We start from the raw sequence: 17407 nt of genomic DNA on the forward strand, positions 1-17407 counted from the left end.
AAATACTAGGTGCCATCAGGAGGTCCAGCAGTGGGGCCAGGACACTAGAAGCCCACCCACTGTTGCCCCCCCAAGCACCAAGAATACAGTGCATCACTTGCCCCAGGCTGAGAGTTCCTATCTATACCTTGTGGCTAACAGCCACTGATGGAGCTCTGCTCCATATGTTTATCTAATTCCCTCTTGAAGCTGTCCATATTTGTAGCCGCCGCCACTTCCTGTGGCAGTGAATTCCATGTGTTAATCACTCTTTGGGTGAAGAAGTACTTCTTTTTATCTGTTCTAACCCGACTGTTCAGCAATTTCATTGAGTACCCACGAGTTCTTGTATTGTGAGAAAGGGAGAAAAGTACTTCTTTCTCAACCTGCTCTATCCCATGCATAATCTTATAAACCTCGATCATGTCACCCCTCAGCCGTCGCTTCTCCAAGCTAAAGAGCCCCAAGCGTTTTAATTTTTCTTCATAGGGAAAGTGTTCCAACCCTTTTATCATTCCAGTTGACCTTTTCTGCACTTTCCCCAATGCTATAATATCCCTTTTGAGGTTTAGTGACCAGAACTGTACACAGTACTCCAAATGAGGTCACACCATCGATTTATACAGGGGCATTTTGATTATGATACATGCTCCTCATATACCCTTTTTCTCTGCCTGATCACAGACTTGCATTTTATTTGCCACAGCCTGTGTTCCCTTTTATCAACCTCACTGAAACTAGCTTTCCAATGCTTAAAGGAATCCTTCTTATGTTTTACAGCTTCCATTACTTTGTTTGTTAACCATGGTCTGAGGATTATTGTTGAGGTTTGAATGTAGTGACATCTAGGAAATCTATTTGACAGCCAACAGAAAGTTTCTGATGGACACCAATGGCAACTGGATCAGGCCCAAATTCAGAAAGCTACATACTGAAACAGAGTTACAAATCCAAAGAAATTCCCTTAAGATATTAATATAAGGACACTGTGTTCACTTTATATACATACAGTAGAAGCTGAAATGGTCTGAAATGCATTCAAATTAGAAAGTGTATAACTATACAACACCATGCTTTTTTAAAAAAAACCCAAAGTATAAAAGTTTTACAGCACATTATACAGGTCCTTCTAGGATCTATAAACACTTATGGGAATCACCATATTACAAGTCATCACTAACAAACAATTCTATTTCTTTTTTGATATATATATATATAATATTTATATTTGTTACTTATATAATAATTAAAATCACTTTTGAACAAGTATACAAGGTTCACTTTAAAATTAACCTGTTAATAAATTTGTGCAAAATAAGCCGGGCCTATAATTAAGTGGAGAGTTCTATTTACTTTCATTTATATAAAAAAAATCAAATGAGAGTTCTTTCAGAAGTGCGTCTCTTTTTCTGTGATGGTTGAAATATTGCCATCACCTTTCAGTTTGGCATCATAGTCATTTACTGTAGCTGCATATGAACCTGCTCCAAGCTTTCCTCTCATTTTCAAATCTGGGCTGGCCACAATCAGCTTTCTGAATTTCTAAAAAATGAAGAAATTAAAAATGCTAGTTATCAGGAAGACTTAGACAAATATTATCTAATTTACATATATGAGGACATATGTATGTACACATTTACTTTCTCTTATACATTTATTGACTGAGACTAGATCATACTACTGACACTTCTGGTCTGTCAGGGTTGCACAACTTGTAAATGAAGCCTTTTATGATGACCTGTCAGGGTTTCCTGTTATTGCTGCCTGCTTGGAACTGGTAGGAAAAAACCCACAAGCAAACCCTGTGATATGAACAACATTTATAAGATTAACATTGCTATTCTAAAACTTTACAAAAGTGGAACAATTTATCCATTATTCTCACTTATACAATATTGCACCTGAAGCTTCAAATTGAGTTTTATTGATTATGGTTTATTCCAGGACATTATGAAGGAAATTAAGATTTTACAATGCTGAGCTGGATTTAAGAAGCTGACACCTCCTTTAAATATTGGATTACGTCTGAAGAAGACTTTAAAGTTGAAATGAGTTCACAACCGGGTACTCATTATGTTGGACTATGTGTACTTTTTTTGCAATATTGTATAAGTGAGAATAATGGATAAATTGTTGCACTTTTGTAAAGTTTTACAATAGCAATGTTAATCTTATAAATGTTGTTCATATCATAGGGTTTGCTTGTGGTTTTTTCCGATGGATATCTGTGATCCCTTTTGTTTTGTTTTGTGCTGGAACTGGTAGGATGCAATACACGGTGGGTTATTGCTTGGCCTGGTGAGTCACAAGTTGTGTAAGCTTGTATTGGACTTTTCTACTTTCAACCTATAGAAAATTATGGCTTGTATCCAACAAACTTTGAGTGGTGTAAAGCTTGCAAGATGAGGCTTCCCCAAATCTCCCCAGCCACTGAACCACCCAAAATTCTTCTTCTAAGGATCAGGGGACCATGATGAACAACATGAGAGACACAGGGGGGACTGCAGTGGGAGAGGGCAACTGACAAAAATCACCCATCCTCTGCTGATGGTAGAAACTATCCACCGGATATAAGCCATTAAAATGCATTTACATCTTCGTTTTATTGTATGGTAAATATTACTGAGTCTTAAGTTTCCTCCAGCCTCACACTTTTCTGTATGCCTACACTGAATCATAGTCTGAGGACTGGAAAGGTTTTAATGGATTGTGTTGCTGCAACTCTTGTATCTACTATAGCCAAGACAGGTGTCTACCTGTTACTCTTCTAAATCCCTCTGATAAAGGAAGTGGCATAACGTCCCTTGGTTTGTTATATTTTTATATATTCTTTACAATGTTTAATTTAACTAAATTATTTCTGATGCTTAACATATGTTGAAATGAAACAAACTACAATTCACCATAGTTGCTCTCTTCTTCATAGCTGTCACTATGATCCTTCATACAATCAAAGTCAAAGTATATAAATGGATTGCTGTATACACTAAGGACTACTGCATTAAAGGAACTGCTACGGGTGCACAGACACCAACCTTACACAGAATATTCAAGCACTCAACATGACTTGTTCCATAGTCTTCTATTTGTCATTGTTTTATTATATTTAACAACATAATTACAAGTCTTACCTCTATGATGGTTCCTTCTGTCTTCCACAACTTAACACAGATCCACAATGGAATACAAACCATGGAGGAAAGAGCCATCATCCACCCTATACCATAGCCCCAATCTGGGTATGTATATACATTGTTGTATTTCAAAGGCTTATACTTCACCAAGAAAAAGATGAAGATTCCCTAAAAGAGAGTGGACTGCATTTATTCATGCTGACAACAACGACAATGACAAAGCAGGTAATTTCACCCTGGAACACCAAAACACTATGGTAAGCTTTGAAGACAGAGAAAAGTAGGCCACTGTTGGACTGGATTCTATGACTCCCTTCTGCTGAGGAAGCCTTCATCAGACAAAACATTCCAGCTTCATTCTGCAGAAGCATGGCTCTTTCCTTTGTAAAAAGGAGATACAGAATCCAACTCATTGTCTTTTTCAACATCTCACTGAAATAACATGAGTTCATTTACAGGAATAAGCCATGTTTAGTATTTAAATGTTAATTAGCTTTCATTTAATGATCACAAAAATTGGTTCTTCCTAATTTGATAGCATGCTGCAGAGACTAAATTGCATGGGAGACTGAAGCCAGGATCCAAAGAGCTGCATGTCTGAGTGAAAACCCTTCTGGGTTGCAGAGTTCCTCCCTTGGTATTGTCCCTATTGCCCAGTCCTCAGGAGCAGCTTCTTGGAGACACAAGAGGCTGTAACAACAAGAGGAGAAAGGAAGCCAGTGCTTGTGGGCCATGGCCCTTTGGATCCTAGCTTTTATTTAAGCTTATTCAGAAAAAGATCCAGCACTAATAATATTATATGAATATTTGTGGTACAGTGTAGACATTTTGATAAATGGTTCACCATGAGGTCAGAGGTACTATGTGATCATATGTGAAAAAGCCATCATGCCCTCAAACTTTGACTGCATCAGCTTCCTTACTTGTAATGACTATTTCCTGCTTCTGTGCTCATCTCTTTAAGATGTGGGAACAGGAATGAAATATTAGGTTTAGTTAAGAATAAGCAGGTTGCAAAACCTATATGAAAAGAGATGTCCTTAATAATACTGTGGAGGTCAGCGGTTTGAATATATGGAAGCCATATCTTTAAAGAACAGAAGGAAAACTTACTGGCATATGAAAGAAATAACACAAATAACATTGGTGTTGACAGAGAACTGAAAACTTGGTAACCCTCAGTATAACTTTAACTAATAATATTATATGAAGATTTGTGGTACAGAACAGCCTGGCAATACTAATTAAGGCTTTTTTTAAAAGGAAAAATAACAGAGAAAACAGTTGGAATGCAATGGGTTGTTCATAACTTCATCTGGATGGTCCATAAAACAGAGTGAAGAAATCATGGCAATAAGTTAGGTAAAGGTAAAGGTAAAGGTTCCCTTGATCGAAAGCCAGTCGAATCCGACTCTAGGGTTGCGGTGCTCATCTCCGTTTCAAAGCCGAAGAGCCAGCGCTGTCCGAAGATGTTTCCGTGGTCATGTGGCTGGCATGACTAAACACCAAGGCGCACGGAACGCTGTTACCTTCCCACCGAAGTGGTACCTATTTATCTACTTGCAATTTCTTGCTTTTGAACTGCTAGGTTGGCAGGAGCTGGAACTAGAGATGGGAGCTCACTCCATCATGCGGCACCCGGGTCTCGAACTGCTGAACTACTGACCTTCCACAGCCTGCAGTTCAGCATCTTAACCACTTGAGCCACCGCAGGCAATAAGTTACTACTATGCAATTAGCCAGAGAAAAGTTAATATTTAATTAAATATTAGATTATGTTTGCTTCATTTAGGAAAATGCATGTGGATGTAATTTCAGGAGAACATCTTCAGGGAAGGCCTTGCCAAGACCTTTAGCTCTGCTATGTGAATCATGCTTTTATTACTTACAGCACAAATGCCAGGAGTGAGGAACATCCAACACCATTTAATTAATGCCAGTGGTCTATATCCGATCATATCTTCAATGTTGTCATAAAAACGATTGCTTCCTGCATGAAATAGATATGAGAAAGTTAATACAGAACAAATCTAGTGCCCAAATTTCTGGGGTAATGTAATAACATTAAGTGTTATGTCCTTTGTCTCAGTGTGGGGCAAGACTAGCCACTGCCCCCCCCACCTTTTCACTGTCACTGCCACCACCTTGGGGGAAAATCCAGCCCCTCTCTTTCATGTGGGTTGCTCTGAAGACAGCCTCATAGGGGTGTCATACTGTAGCATACCAAAAGCCATGCATGTGGATAAGGACTTGTGAAGACTCTTTCTCCTCTGTCATCCTTCACATTAAACTGGTTGATATACATCTACCACAAGCATTCCCAGAGCGGCCTTCAACCAATCTGGGTGCCAAGTCTTGAGACTCAAGCCCGCCAAACCTGTGCCCTCCAAACAAGAATTGTTAACCAACAAAGGGCTAGTTTGTTCTCACTCAGTTGGAAAAGGATGCTCGCTATCCGGGAACAGCACCTTCCCCCCTTCTTCCCAATCACAGAAAAACCTGGGCTCCTTTCCATCACCATAACTGTTACAGCATCTCTTGCCCCTCAGCTCAGTAAGAATGTGTGATTTCACTCTTAAGTTTTAGTACTTTATAGATTCAGGTGAGTAACCGTGTTGGTATGAAGCAGCAGGACAACATTTGAATTCAGTGGGGCACCTTTTAGATCAACAAAGTTTTATTCAAGGTATAAGCTTTCGTGTGCACGCCCACTTCTTCAGGAAAGCATGAATACATGAGTCAAAGGCAGAACATAGAAACTTCAACAAAGAAACAGTAGTTTTCCTTTTTGGTGAACCTCTGCCAATAAGATTGTTAGAGTTTTCTGTTCAGAGAACATTTTCTTATCCGCCAAGAGAGGTTTCTAAATCCAAGTGTGCCTTTACACAGAATCTACAGTGGAAAAACATGTGAACCAATGTTTCAATCAGGTTAGCAGATCAAGGACAAAATCTACAATTAGATGGATTTTTTTAAAACCTTCCTGACAGGAGTGCAGATGATAGCACATTAAATCTAGCCAACATAAATGCATGGTGATGTCTTGGAACTGTTAATATAGATAGGTAATGTACACATTGATGTGGGATCACTGGAGCTAAGTTAAATAGTAGACGAGAGTATTGATGTGGGATCACTGGAGCCAGGGGTCATTTTGTAGAAAAAAAAAGCTAGGGGAACTCATTAGCATGCAAACACTGAGGGCTTTAACCAATGTTTCATGGAAATCAATATCCTTTATATGGTCATTAATTGCTAAACTAGCTTTACGTAACCCTGTGGGTTTTCAAAAGGGAGAGGAAAGACCAAAAACAGTCAATTTCTTGTCTACTGGGTTGAGTCAAGTTGGTGTAAAAAGATCATTCAAAGTTGCTAGCCAGGACAAATTTATAAGTGATGTAAAACCAGTTTCTAATCTAAGGACCACACAGGGAGCACACTTAGACACCTTAGGAATTTTTCTCAAGAACTTGAATTTACTTAGTTCAATGGAAGTAGTAATTACTTGTACCCAAACTGGAGTAGCTAGTTAGTGATCTTAGTAGTAAATAGTTGGAGCACTGCTGAAATATACTGTGTTCCCAGCTATGTATATGTATGTGTGTGTATATATATATATCTCCAGCCTCCCTTTTGGCCCTCACTAGGATAGATTCAATATGCAATTTCCAACATAATTTGTCATCAAAAATAACCCCACAATATTTATATGATGGAATGTGTTCAATTTTATATTCTCCTACCATCCAGCTATTTAGTTGGTGAGAGACAGTTCCAAAGGAAATAATTTTGCGTTCATCGATTTTTATAGAAATTTCATTTTTGTAACAATACCTAAATAATGCCCATAAGGCTATTTTTCATCCCACCTTTGTTAATGAAATAATTATCATATCATCTGCACACAATAGTGCAGAAATTCTTTTATTGCTCAGTTTAGAAGAAAATACATTCTCTGCCTGAAAAATATTTGTTATGTCACTTAAATACAAGTTAAATAACAAGAGCCAACACACAACCCTGTCAAACTCCTTTACACACTGGTATATCTGTAGTAAGATGACCAAATTGATTACCATGTACTTGTATTGTTATTGTAATGTATCCATCTCCAACCATGTGTGAGGCTAGGTCTCCACGCGGTCATGTGAAGCGCCTGAGCTTCGCTTCCAGAGACAATGGCCCAAGCGGATCCTAGCCCGCGCCACTCAGAGGGCTAGGCTTCCGCCTGTGAGCCTATGGAACTCTCAGCCACGGTTATAGCCTATCACGAGTGTGAGGTGTGTTTGGGTGTGGGGTTTATTGCACATATAAGTCGGCCTGCGAGCCGGGAGTCTTGTCTTATTTTTCCCTGGAAATAAAGTATGAGAGCTGAAATCACTAGTAAGTCTCAGTACTTTTCAGTTATGTTATGATGAAGTGACTGGAATAAAAATAAAAGTCTGAGATCACAATTTTTCACATATTTTGTTGAATGCAGCCTGGAAATCAATAAAGGACACATGTAGAACACTGCCTTGTACATAAATATGTTACCATCTTCAGGGATGGCATCTTACCATCCCCAAAGAAGGGAAGCATGGTTTCATGAATCCCATATTACATACCATTTATGTTACTACGTTTCACTTGTTGATACATCTTTTAACAGACATGCATCTAAGTATAAAACTGCTTAGAAAACAAAGAATGTGTGCTGGTTCCAATGCAAAACCCTATACCCAAGGAATAACTCTTAAGGCCAATCTACATATCACAATGAAGTAAGGTAAGAGAAAGTGCATTTTACTTGTGTTTCTTCTAATTATGATTTGGCTGTTGTAGCATATGAAAAAGGAGCTATTGGGATGAGATGTGCAGGCTAAAGACATGAAATAAGTATATATATTTCAGCCCCACTTTCTTTTTCTTATGTTACAGCAGAAGAACGGTTAGAGAAAACACAGCTTACTTGTGCCTCCTCTCTCACTACAAAATAAAACATGAAATCAACCTTAAAACTGTTCCAAATTACACATGGATACCATATGTAACAACTATTAATCAGAAATGGAAATAAATACAGCTTTCTATACGGAAATAATGTGAACTAGTGAAAGCTCGATATCCACTCTGAAAGTGTACAATGTGATTTCAGAAGTACCCCTAATATAGCACAACTGATGACTCACCATAAAACCATCCAATGCAGACACATTCAAATATAGCAACAAAGAGAAGGCACATCCCACTGGCTGCATAGGAATCAAACAGCTGGAAAACATACATTCCACCCTGAAAAAGAAACAAAAATGTAAATAATGGTAGATGATGGAGCAGGATATTTTGTAGTTCAGGTAAATCTTGTTAAGGTCTATGTCTCCCCCCACCCAATAGCATCCTTTTTAAATTATTTGGGCTAGAATAAAATGGGTTTAGTATTTCAGTATGCATTTTCTTTTGGATTTGTGCTCGTTTTATGCTGTAATGCATCCCATGCTTTAAGGTGCTTTAATTTTAAAAAATTGCCATACTAGTTGGAGAAAACCCTTTTTGGATATTTGGAAACATGTTTTGGTACCCTGTCTATAGATTGAAGAATGTACAAGAGATGGAAGGAGGATCTGACCAATTAGTTAAATCCCAGAGAACTTTCAAAGTGCACCATGGAGATCCTTTCACACCAGTTGTATCTTCAGGCCATTCTGATTAGGCAACCCACTGATAAATATCAGATTAAGTGGCAATCCCTGCAGGACATCATTGCCTGATAAGCAGTTACTTTCTTTCCCTGTACCATCTGCCTTTAGCAATTAACATTCAAATCTAGCATGGCTAACTCCAAACCTAATTTCCCCACTGGCTGGACCCAAAGTAGAGCCAGGGTTTCCTAATACTCCCAAAACACAGTTCTGTCTCTCAAAGTGTTCTTTTGAAAAAGAAGTGCATTCTTCCTAAAGGGGGGTCATCCTCCTCCTCTGGGTTATGCCCCCTACTTGCTTTAAGGCAGGATTTATGCAAATTAAGCTGATCCCCCACAGTAGGATGCAGACGTTCCCTAGTTAGAAAGCCCTCCTGCTCCAGGCAAGTCTTGTTTAGCCAGCTCCATCTTGTAGGCCCAAAATAGAGTGAGTGAGAGAGAAAACCTCATTTATTGGGGCCTTTTGGGGTAGTTTCTTCCTGCCATTTACTATGCCAAAGACAGTTTAAAAATCTTCAACTGCCTCAGGAGTCTTAAATTTTCTTGCAGCAGCAACCAAAAGGAAAAAGGCCAAGGCCTCTTTGAGGGCTGTTTCCTCACCACTGACCTCTACAGAACCACACTAGGCCAAGCCATAGTCAAACCAAGCATGTTATTAAATACTGGCTTCTATTGTGTGGTTGTGGCACTTGGCTAGGATTGCCTGTGGATAATAGCCCCGAGGTCTCCCCAGGTTCAGCATTAGCTTTGGTTTTGGCCTTTTGGTCTTTCAGCATTCAAGAAGAAGAAAAAGACTAGCTTTTTATACCCAGCTTTTTCTCTACTTTAAGGAGTTTCAAAGTGGCTTACAGTTGCATTCCTTTCCTCTCCCCACAATAGGCACCTTGTGAGGTAGGTGAGGCTCAGAGCATTCTGAGAGAACCATGACTGGCCCAAGGTAACTTAGCAGGCTGCATGTGAGGGAGTGGGAAATCAAACTCAGGCCCCGGCCACACAGCAAAGTTGCCGCGGGAGAGGCACGGAAGTCCTGCGGATTTTCCGGGCGCGATCTCACCCCAACATCTGGGAAGTGCAGTGCTCCCATGGTGAACCCGTGGCTCCCCGCCAAAGGTGCGGAGTTAAAAACTAGTACCTACGAGATACTAGTTTCCGGAAACTGCGGGCCAAGGGCGGGCGTCTGATCGCATTCCTGGTGGACTTACGTGGCATCCGGCGCCCGCTGCTGTTCGTCTCCACAGGTTGTGCAACAGCGCCCAACATCGCATGCGCACAAAGAGCGATTTCTAGTGCGATCGTGCGGCGCGGCTTCTGTGCCGCGCTGCAGGATACCCATCTGATCGGCATTTCCCTTGAACCACGGGACCTCGACCGGAACATGTGCTCGGGCTGCCGTACGTTAGTTTCCTCTGGGGCAATTAGCCACGCCTCCCCCCGCAATATCCGTCCCATTTGACCGGGGCCTCAGTTTGTCAGATTAGAGTCTGCTGCTCTTAACTACTACACCACACTGGCTCTTGTGGGCCTCTCTGTCCCTCCCTCTGAGGTCTCAGTTGGGATGGGCACACAGGCAGTTTCTGGATCAACCCCAGCTTCAGTGGTAGGCTAGGATGGCCCCCCCTTTGGCTGTACAGTGCCTGTGCACGTGGCTCTAAACAGTGCAGCTTTGGCAATTCTCCCAGACCTGTCTTCCAATTTAGTGGGGATGCTGCCCTTTCCCTTTTATGTGGGTTTCCCACCTTTTCTAAGCACTTCTGATTGGTTGCAGCAGGGCTTCAGAGGATTCCCTCAGATGCCCTTTTTGCCATACTTGCCCAATCCTCTTGCTTCAGAAGCCACCCCCCCCCCCCCGGGGTTTTTTCCCTGGCAAGGGAATATTCTACTCAGCCACAAGCAGTTTTCAAAAGGAAAAGTGGGAAAGCAAGCCCCACAATTGGTGCTGTAGTGACCAACACACTCTTTGTTCAGATTCCTCTTCTTCTCAGGAGGCTTCCTGTACATCAAAAAGATGCCCTGACAGGTGCAGTGGAGGTGTTGAATTCCCTGTCCAATCATCTGGTGAATCCTTAGATTCCTGTCTAGAGCCCAGGGCAATAGCCTAAGGGAAGGGCCCACTCTCATAGTGCTTTTGAACCCTCCACCATCTCTGAGGGCAATCACCATGAATCCAAAAGGTATGAGATACCACTGCCATCTACTGAGCATAATGAGGAATGATACTTGGTCATGAAAACTGAGTTGATAGCTTCTGTCAAAGAAGGGAAATGGTGAGGGGAGGACATCCATATCCCTGAAATGTCCACTAAATTATTCCAGGCAGAACATTTTACCATACTTTTTACCCAAAGACATTCACATTCTTAACTATAAACAGGATTCTGCAGATCAGGATAAACCCTTAGCCTTTTCCAATCTAGACAAGCAATGCTCTAAGAAACCAGTGTCTGTTTCATCTGTTTGCCCCTTCCCTGAGCATTTTGAGGAGGCTATGAGATCAGAATGTATTGTGCATGGTGGATGCAACAGTTTGCTTACTATAGCTAAAAAAAACCCCCGTACTCTCTTCAAAAAACCTACTCTCTTCCTGGCTCTGTAACGGAGGACTTAAAAGTCCCTTTTATGGATGCCACGATGGCTGCTCTGTATTCTGGGGCTGTGTTACCTAAGGATGGAGACAATGTCTTAGAAGAACCCACAGACAGGGGAAAAAAGGTAGCATGAAGCCTCCTTCCCAACTTTTAGAACTTCTACAGTTCTCTCCAACTTCTGAAGCACCATTGTGATATCGGTGGATGACCTTCTGCAAAACCTGAACCTAGACCCACTCGCCAGCAAAAGGACATTGCTGAAGATCAAAGGAGCAGCAGAGTTCATGGTGGCCAACTCTTAGGATGGTCTCCAGTTCCTGAGCTCAAGCAGCCAACATTGTTATTTATCACAATCTGTGGCTTAAACACTGGAAAGTTGGCCTTCTTTCCAAGTCTAATCTCTCAACTGAGAAATTCTTTGGCCAAAAGCTCTTTGGAGATTCGGCTTTGGAAAAGGTTTTGGTCAAAGCCAAAGAAAAAAGGAAGGCTATGCCATCTAGCACCTCTTCTACCATTAGAGACAAGAATTCTTGGAACAGATCACAAGGTTCCTTTCATTTCTTCCACTCCTCTTTCAGGAGAACGAACAATAGAGACAACAGAAGTAGCAGGCCATACTGGGATATGTTGTTGTTGTTCAGTCGCACAGTCGAGTCTGACTCTTCGCGACCCCATGGACCACATCATGCCAGGCCCTCCTGTCTTCTGTCATGCTCCGGAGTTTGCTTAATTTCATGTTCATTGCCTCAATAACACTGTCTAACCATCTCATCCTTTGCCGTCCCCGTCTTCTTTGACCTTCAATCTTTCCTAGCATCAGGGTCTCCTCCAGTGAGTGCTCCCTTCTCATTTGGTGGCCAAAGTATTTGAGCTTCAGCTTCAGTATCTGGCCTTCCAGGGAACAGTCAGGGTTGATTTCTTTTAGGATTGACAAGGATATGAACAAGTCCCAATCTGCAGCTACTCGTCTGTCCAGAGCAGACAATCATCTGTTCAACAAAAAGTTCTGCTCCACCTGTTTATATAATAGGGAGTAGGCTTAAGTTATTCAGTCACATTTGAAGCATATCTATGCAGGACAGATGAGTCAGGGAAATTATTCAATATGATTATAAGATAAAGTTTTTACGCCATCTGCCCTTCAGGTTTATGCCTTCTCCCAGAGCTGGGAATCCTCAGAGGCATTCCTCTGATGCCATTTCTTATGAATTGGACACATAGAACAAGAGTCTCAGAATCAACTTTTCAAATCCTGATGTCTGATGCCATTTCTTATGAATTGGACACATAGAACAAGAGTCTCAGAATCAACTTTTCAAAGGAGTGTATTCCTTCTTTTTCCTGGTGCTTAAGAAATTGGGCAAATGGAGAACAATTCTATCTGAAGTCCCTCAACAAGATGGTCATCAAACACAAATTTCAAATGGAATCTCACAGATCCATTCTAGAGGCTCTCCACTGAGGCATTTTTAAAAACTCAACTGACCTCACGGAAGCACACCTATATGTTTCTATCCACCCTACTTGCAAGCAATTTCTTCCCTTTGAGAACAATGGCTCTCCCTACCACAAACAGATCCTTGGCATCTGGCCTATTATCACCTCCAGAGTATTTGCAAAGGGTTGTCATGTATGTCCCTATTTGGACAACCTGTTGAAAAGGTCTTCATCCATGGAATGCACACAATGGGATCTAGAAAAGAGCCTCCACTTTCTGTATCTTCATGGTTTGTCAGTAAATCCCTCCATGAGTGACATTATCCCAAACTATGTGGTGATATTGATAGTCACCTCCTGGTGAGAGGTTTTTCTTACAAAGGAGAAACTTGGAAAACTAATCCAGGCGGTTCAGAAACTTACAACCAAGAGGTCAGAAAATGTCACGGCCCTAGCTAAAATTCTGGGCCTCGTGATTTTGTCCATGGAAATGGTTTGGTCGGCTTGTCTTCACTCTTGTCCCCTCTTATGTTCCAGTAGGCCATTCTAAGCCATTGCCACAGAAGAATTCCAGTCACACCCACTTTACACAGATCTCTGACTTGGTGGTACTATTTGAACAAAGGAGTATCCTTTATTTGTTCATATCCCTTGGTTCTGATGATTGATGCCAATCTTCTGGGTTGGGGAGCCCATTGTCTGGGTCAGCTGGCCCCGGTGAAGTGGATGATGGAACAGACACACAACATCAACTGGCCAGAGTTGCATGCAATCGTGTTGGCACTGCTAGCTTTCAAGCATCTGGCAGACAGAAGTTCTAGTCAAGGCAGAAAATGCCACAGCTAAAGAACGTAAAAATCATCAGAGCAAAATGCAGTCTCATACCCTACAGAAGGAGGCAACTCTGCTTTTGATTTGGGGAGGAAAAACTACCTTGCAAACATTCCAGCTCAGCATCTCCAGGGTTCCTTGAACAGAGAAGCCAACTGGTTGAGCAGATGATAGATAAACCCAGGGGAATGGTCACTAACTCAAAGGGTCTTCAGAGCTGTTGTGTGTCGCTTCAGGAAATCTTGCATAGACATCTTCATGACTCCAGACAGTTGCAAAATCCCTGGGTTCCTCTCTTGGTTCAAAATATTGCAAGCCAAAGGAAAAGATGCTCTAACTTATTCTTGGCCAGTGGGTCTCCTGTATGTGCTTCCTCCCCTTCTGTTGATTGCCAAACTATTCAACAGGGTTTGGAAGGAGGGGCTCAAGAGATACTGATTGCCCCCTTCTGGTCCAGGAGGCCTTGGTTTTCAGATCTCATCAACATGGCAGTAGCTTGACCTTGGAGGATCCTGCCCTTGTCGGACCTGCTACATGAAAGTCCTCTCTTTCACCTGTAGCCAGAACGGCTACAACTAGCCATATGGAAATTGAAAGAATCCCCTTAGATATCACAGGCTTTTCCCAGGAAGTGGTTGATGTCATGTTAGCTTGCCACAAATGGTCTAGGATTGCATTTATGAACTCACCTGGAGAGAGTTCCACAGGTAGTGTAAGAGAAAGCACCTGGTCCCTTTCTTTCCTTGAAAGACATAATCCTGTTTCTCCATGATGGGCTGCATCTGGTCCTCCATCAAAACACTATAAAGAGGCAGTTATCAGCTTGTCACCTGTTCTCAATATGAATGACAAAATTCTCTTTTCCAACAGCTTTATCACATGTTTTATGCAGAGAGCAACTCACCTATCTAGCCCTGTTTGACACAGGTTTCTGACCTGGAATTTAAACAGGGTGTTGAAAGTGTTGACCAAATCCGGTGCATGAAAAAAGAATTGTCGGGCAAGTTAGACATTCACAGGGTTCTTCTTTGTTGTTCAGATGTCTTGTTTGTTTCTGAAGTTACCCACACATTGGGGGAGACAGTTTCAAAAGCTGCTGTTGCCTCCTGGACTCGACAGTGTATATTCAAAGCATATGAAGCATTGTACCTGCCTGTGCCAAAGTTGGTCACTCCACATTTGATCAGAACAACAGCAACAATGATGACATTTTTGTCTAACTCCCCTGTTTATGAAATCTGCAGGGCAGCTACCTGGTCATCAGTTTCAGCTTTCATTAAGCATTATAAAATTGATAAGGTGGTCTCAGTAGAGGCTGCCTTTCAGAGCAGAGTACTTCTGCAGGTGGTAGATCATTGATCCTGAACTCCACCCTCCCAACATGGCTTAGCTCTGGTACACCCCAGAGGAGGATGACTTCCCCCCACTGAAGGAGAATGAAACATTAGACTTACTGTGAAGGTTTCTTCTCTTCAGTGGGGCAGGCAAAGTCATCCTACCCCACCCAGTATGGAGCTGCTCAGGATCCCTTTTTTTTCAGGCTATAGTTGTATATAGTTCATTCACATTGGGGGTAATCTTCCCATTAGCTTTCACAGGATGAAGTTTAACCTAATACATTTTCTAGTTTCCCTTCTGGAGCTTGGTTTAGACAGGACTGGTGATGGTCTGCCTCTTGCTGGTCCTCTTAGGGATCAGTTTAATTTTCATAAAACATGCCTTGGGCCGAGTAAAAGGCATTACCCAGAAGAGGGTGATTTCAACTCCAGTGAAGAGAAGAAACCTTCACAGTAACCCCAATGTTTCATTCCTTTAAGAAGAGATTAGAAATCCGGGTTGGACCATCAAGGGTTAATGCCTAATAAAGTCTGAGAACCTTTGAGTGACAGGCTGTTTGAGCAGAATTTTGTTGAGAGAGTAGTTAAGGAATGACGGGAACTGACAGTTGAAGAAGAGATAGCTAAGTACTGACTGTGGACTGGGAAGGAGGCTAAGAGAGTGAGTGGATCAAGGAGGATATTCATTCAAGCCAAAAAAGGGAAATAACTTCTAATAAAGAGAAGTGATCTTTGCCCAGTTAAGAAGGGAAATACCTTCTAGGAAAGAGGTTTGTGTACAAAGAAGGACTTTGAAAACTTTGTTGTATGTTCCTGCCTTCTAAACTTTACGTGTCAGTGAACCTCAGAAACTTATGCTTAAATGTTTAAGCAGAAAGTAAAAAGAAAGTCTCTTTCCTCTAAGTTTTAAAGACCTTGTAAATACTTACTTGTTGGCAACAAATTATCTGGTGTTTGTGTGAATATGAAGTTACCTCAGTTTTATTATCTGTCCACCTCATACATCCACCTGACCTTTTCTCCTCCAAGTAAAAGAAAACATTTTGTTTATTTTGAACTTCCAAAAGCCTGCTGTGTGTCATTTCAAAAGCAGAGTGTAAGAAGGTGATTTTGTCTCTTCCCTCAGTTCCCACACACAGACTCATATAAGTGACTGGATGGGATAGCCATAGACCAACAAATGAGAATAAAATAGATAAAGGGGCTGCTCTACAAAAAAGAATGCAGAAGGGAAAAAGCTGCGTGTGAAGGAGGGAAGAGGGAGAGATCATCATACCAGGGATGTTTCCAATCCAGTTGTGAGCATCAGAATGCTAATAACTTTCCAAATCTTGGGCTGCATTCATGTGTCATCCTATGCCACTGTTACACTAGCCAATAAATATACTTAGTAGGAGTGTGATAAACTAGGATTCTTAACTAGGTCTTAAATGCTGAGAATTTTGCACTGAGCATGGTCAGCAGGCAAACATACCATTTCCAACAGTCATGATGAGTCATTATTTGATTCTTGGATTTTCTCACTTTGCCATTGTCTTATGCTGAACAGTTTTGCAGATGTGCAATCAATATGGTTTCTAAAATGAGTCTTTATTGTTCAATTGCATGGCAGATTTTCAGTATAATCCTATGTAGACTTACTCTATGTCCATTGAAATCAATTGATTTGAAATCAATAAATACTTAAATGTGTTGATTGAAATCAGTGGGTTCAGACTGCAGTAACTGTATATAATAGCAGTGTTTCTCCTCTGATTGAGATACTTGCTTTGAAAACATACTTTGTCCTGTTTGGGTAGTTCTGACCCCAGAATCTTAAATAGTTAGTGAGTTGGGGGAAAACTCGACTCCCACCAGGCTTTGCAGAATATGCATGTGTGAAATGGTGTCAGTCGCACTGTAGCATTCTGTTTAAATACAATGAAAAAATAATCTGCTGAACAGGCTCGAGCTGCTCACTATCAGCCATGCAGCCTGTGACTGGCCAGCAGAATGAAAGACAAACTAACAGATGTTTGAGCATCTTTATTCTTCACTGCAGCCTGTAAATCCCAGTTTGTAGTAATTCTGACTAGGAATTCCATCTGAATGCAGGAATCCCAGCATGTTTGGTTGTACTACCTCAGGGCAGAAAGTCAAAGCTGCAGAGTAGAAAAAACCTCTTACAGTTCCTTCTATAGCTGGCTCTCTCTTAAGACAGACACATCAGGATTCCCAAGACCACTCTGGATAGTTTTGAATATCCACTGCAGCAACTGTGATTAGTTCAATAAACTGTGCTTTAAACTAACCATAACTTTGACATCTCAGACTGTGGAAGTTCTTAGGCCCTTTAAGAGCTACACAGAGATGCTCTTATCTGACATGGAAAGTCTGGCTCTGGTCATCCCCATGATCCACATGGTTCATGAGGACTTGGCCTCA

General features: G+C 41.4%; 1 protein-coding gene across 1 annotated transcript in view; it reads right to left on the reverse strand.

The window, feature by feature from the left end:
• Positions 1 to 1303: 1303 nt before the first annotated feature.
• The window catches only part of LOC107106030 (sodium- and chloride-dependent GABA transporter 3-like), a gene marked incomplete at its 5' end in the record, with an annotated part of 114785 nt that continues 98681 nt past the window's right edge, over positions 1304 to 17407 (reverse strand). The window contains 4 exons of the mRNA XM_015406111.1: positions 1304 to 1521; positions 3111 to 3281; positions 5003 to 5103; positions 8285 to 8387. Coding sequence (XP_015261597.1) covers positions 1369 to 1521; positions 3111 to 3281; positions 5003 to 5103; positions 8285 to 8387 — 528 coding nt within the window. The remainder of the gene's footprint in view (positions 1522 to 3110; positions 3282 to 5002; positions 5104 to 8284; positions 8388 to 17407) is intronic.

The sequence above is a fragment of the Gekko japonicus genome, unplaced genomic scaffold (assembly GCF_001447785.1).
Source record: "Gekko japonicus isolate JY-2015 unplaced genomic scaffold, Gekko_japonicus_V1.1 scaffold778, whole genome shotgun sequence".
Taxonomy (NCBI): domain Eukaryota; kingdom Metazoa; phylum Chordata; class Lepidosauria; order Squamata; family Gekkonidae; genus Gekko; species Gekko japonicus.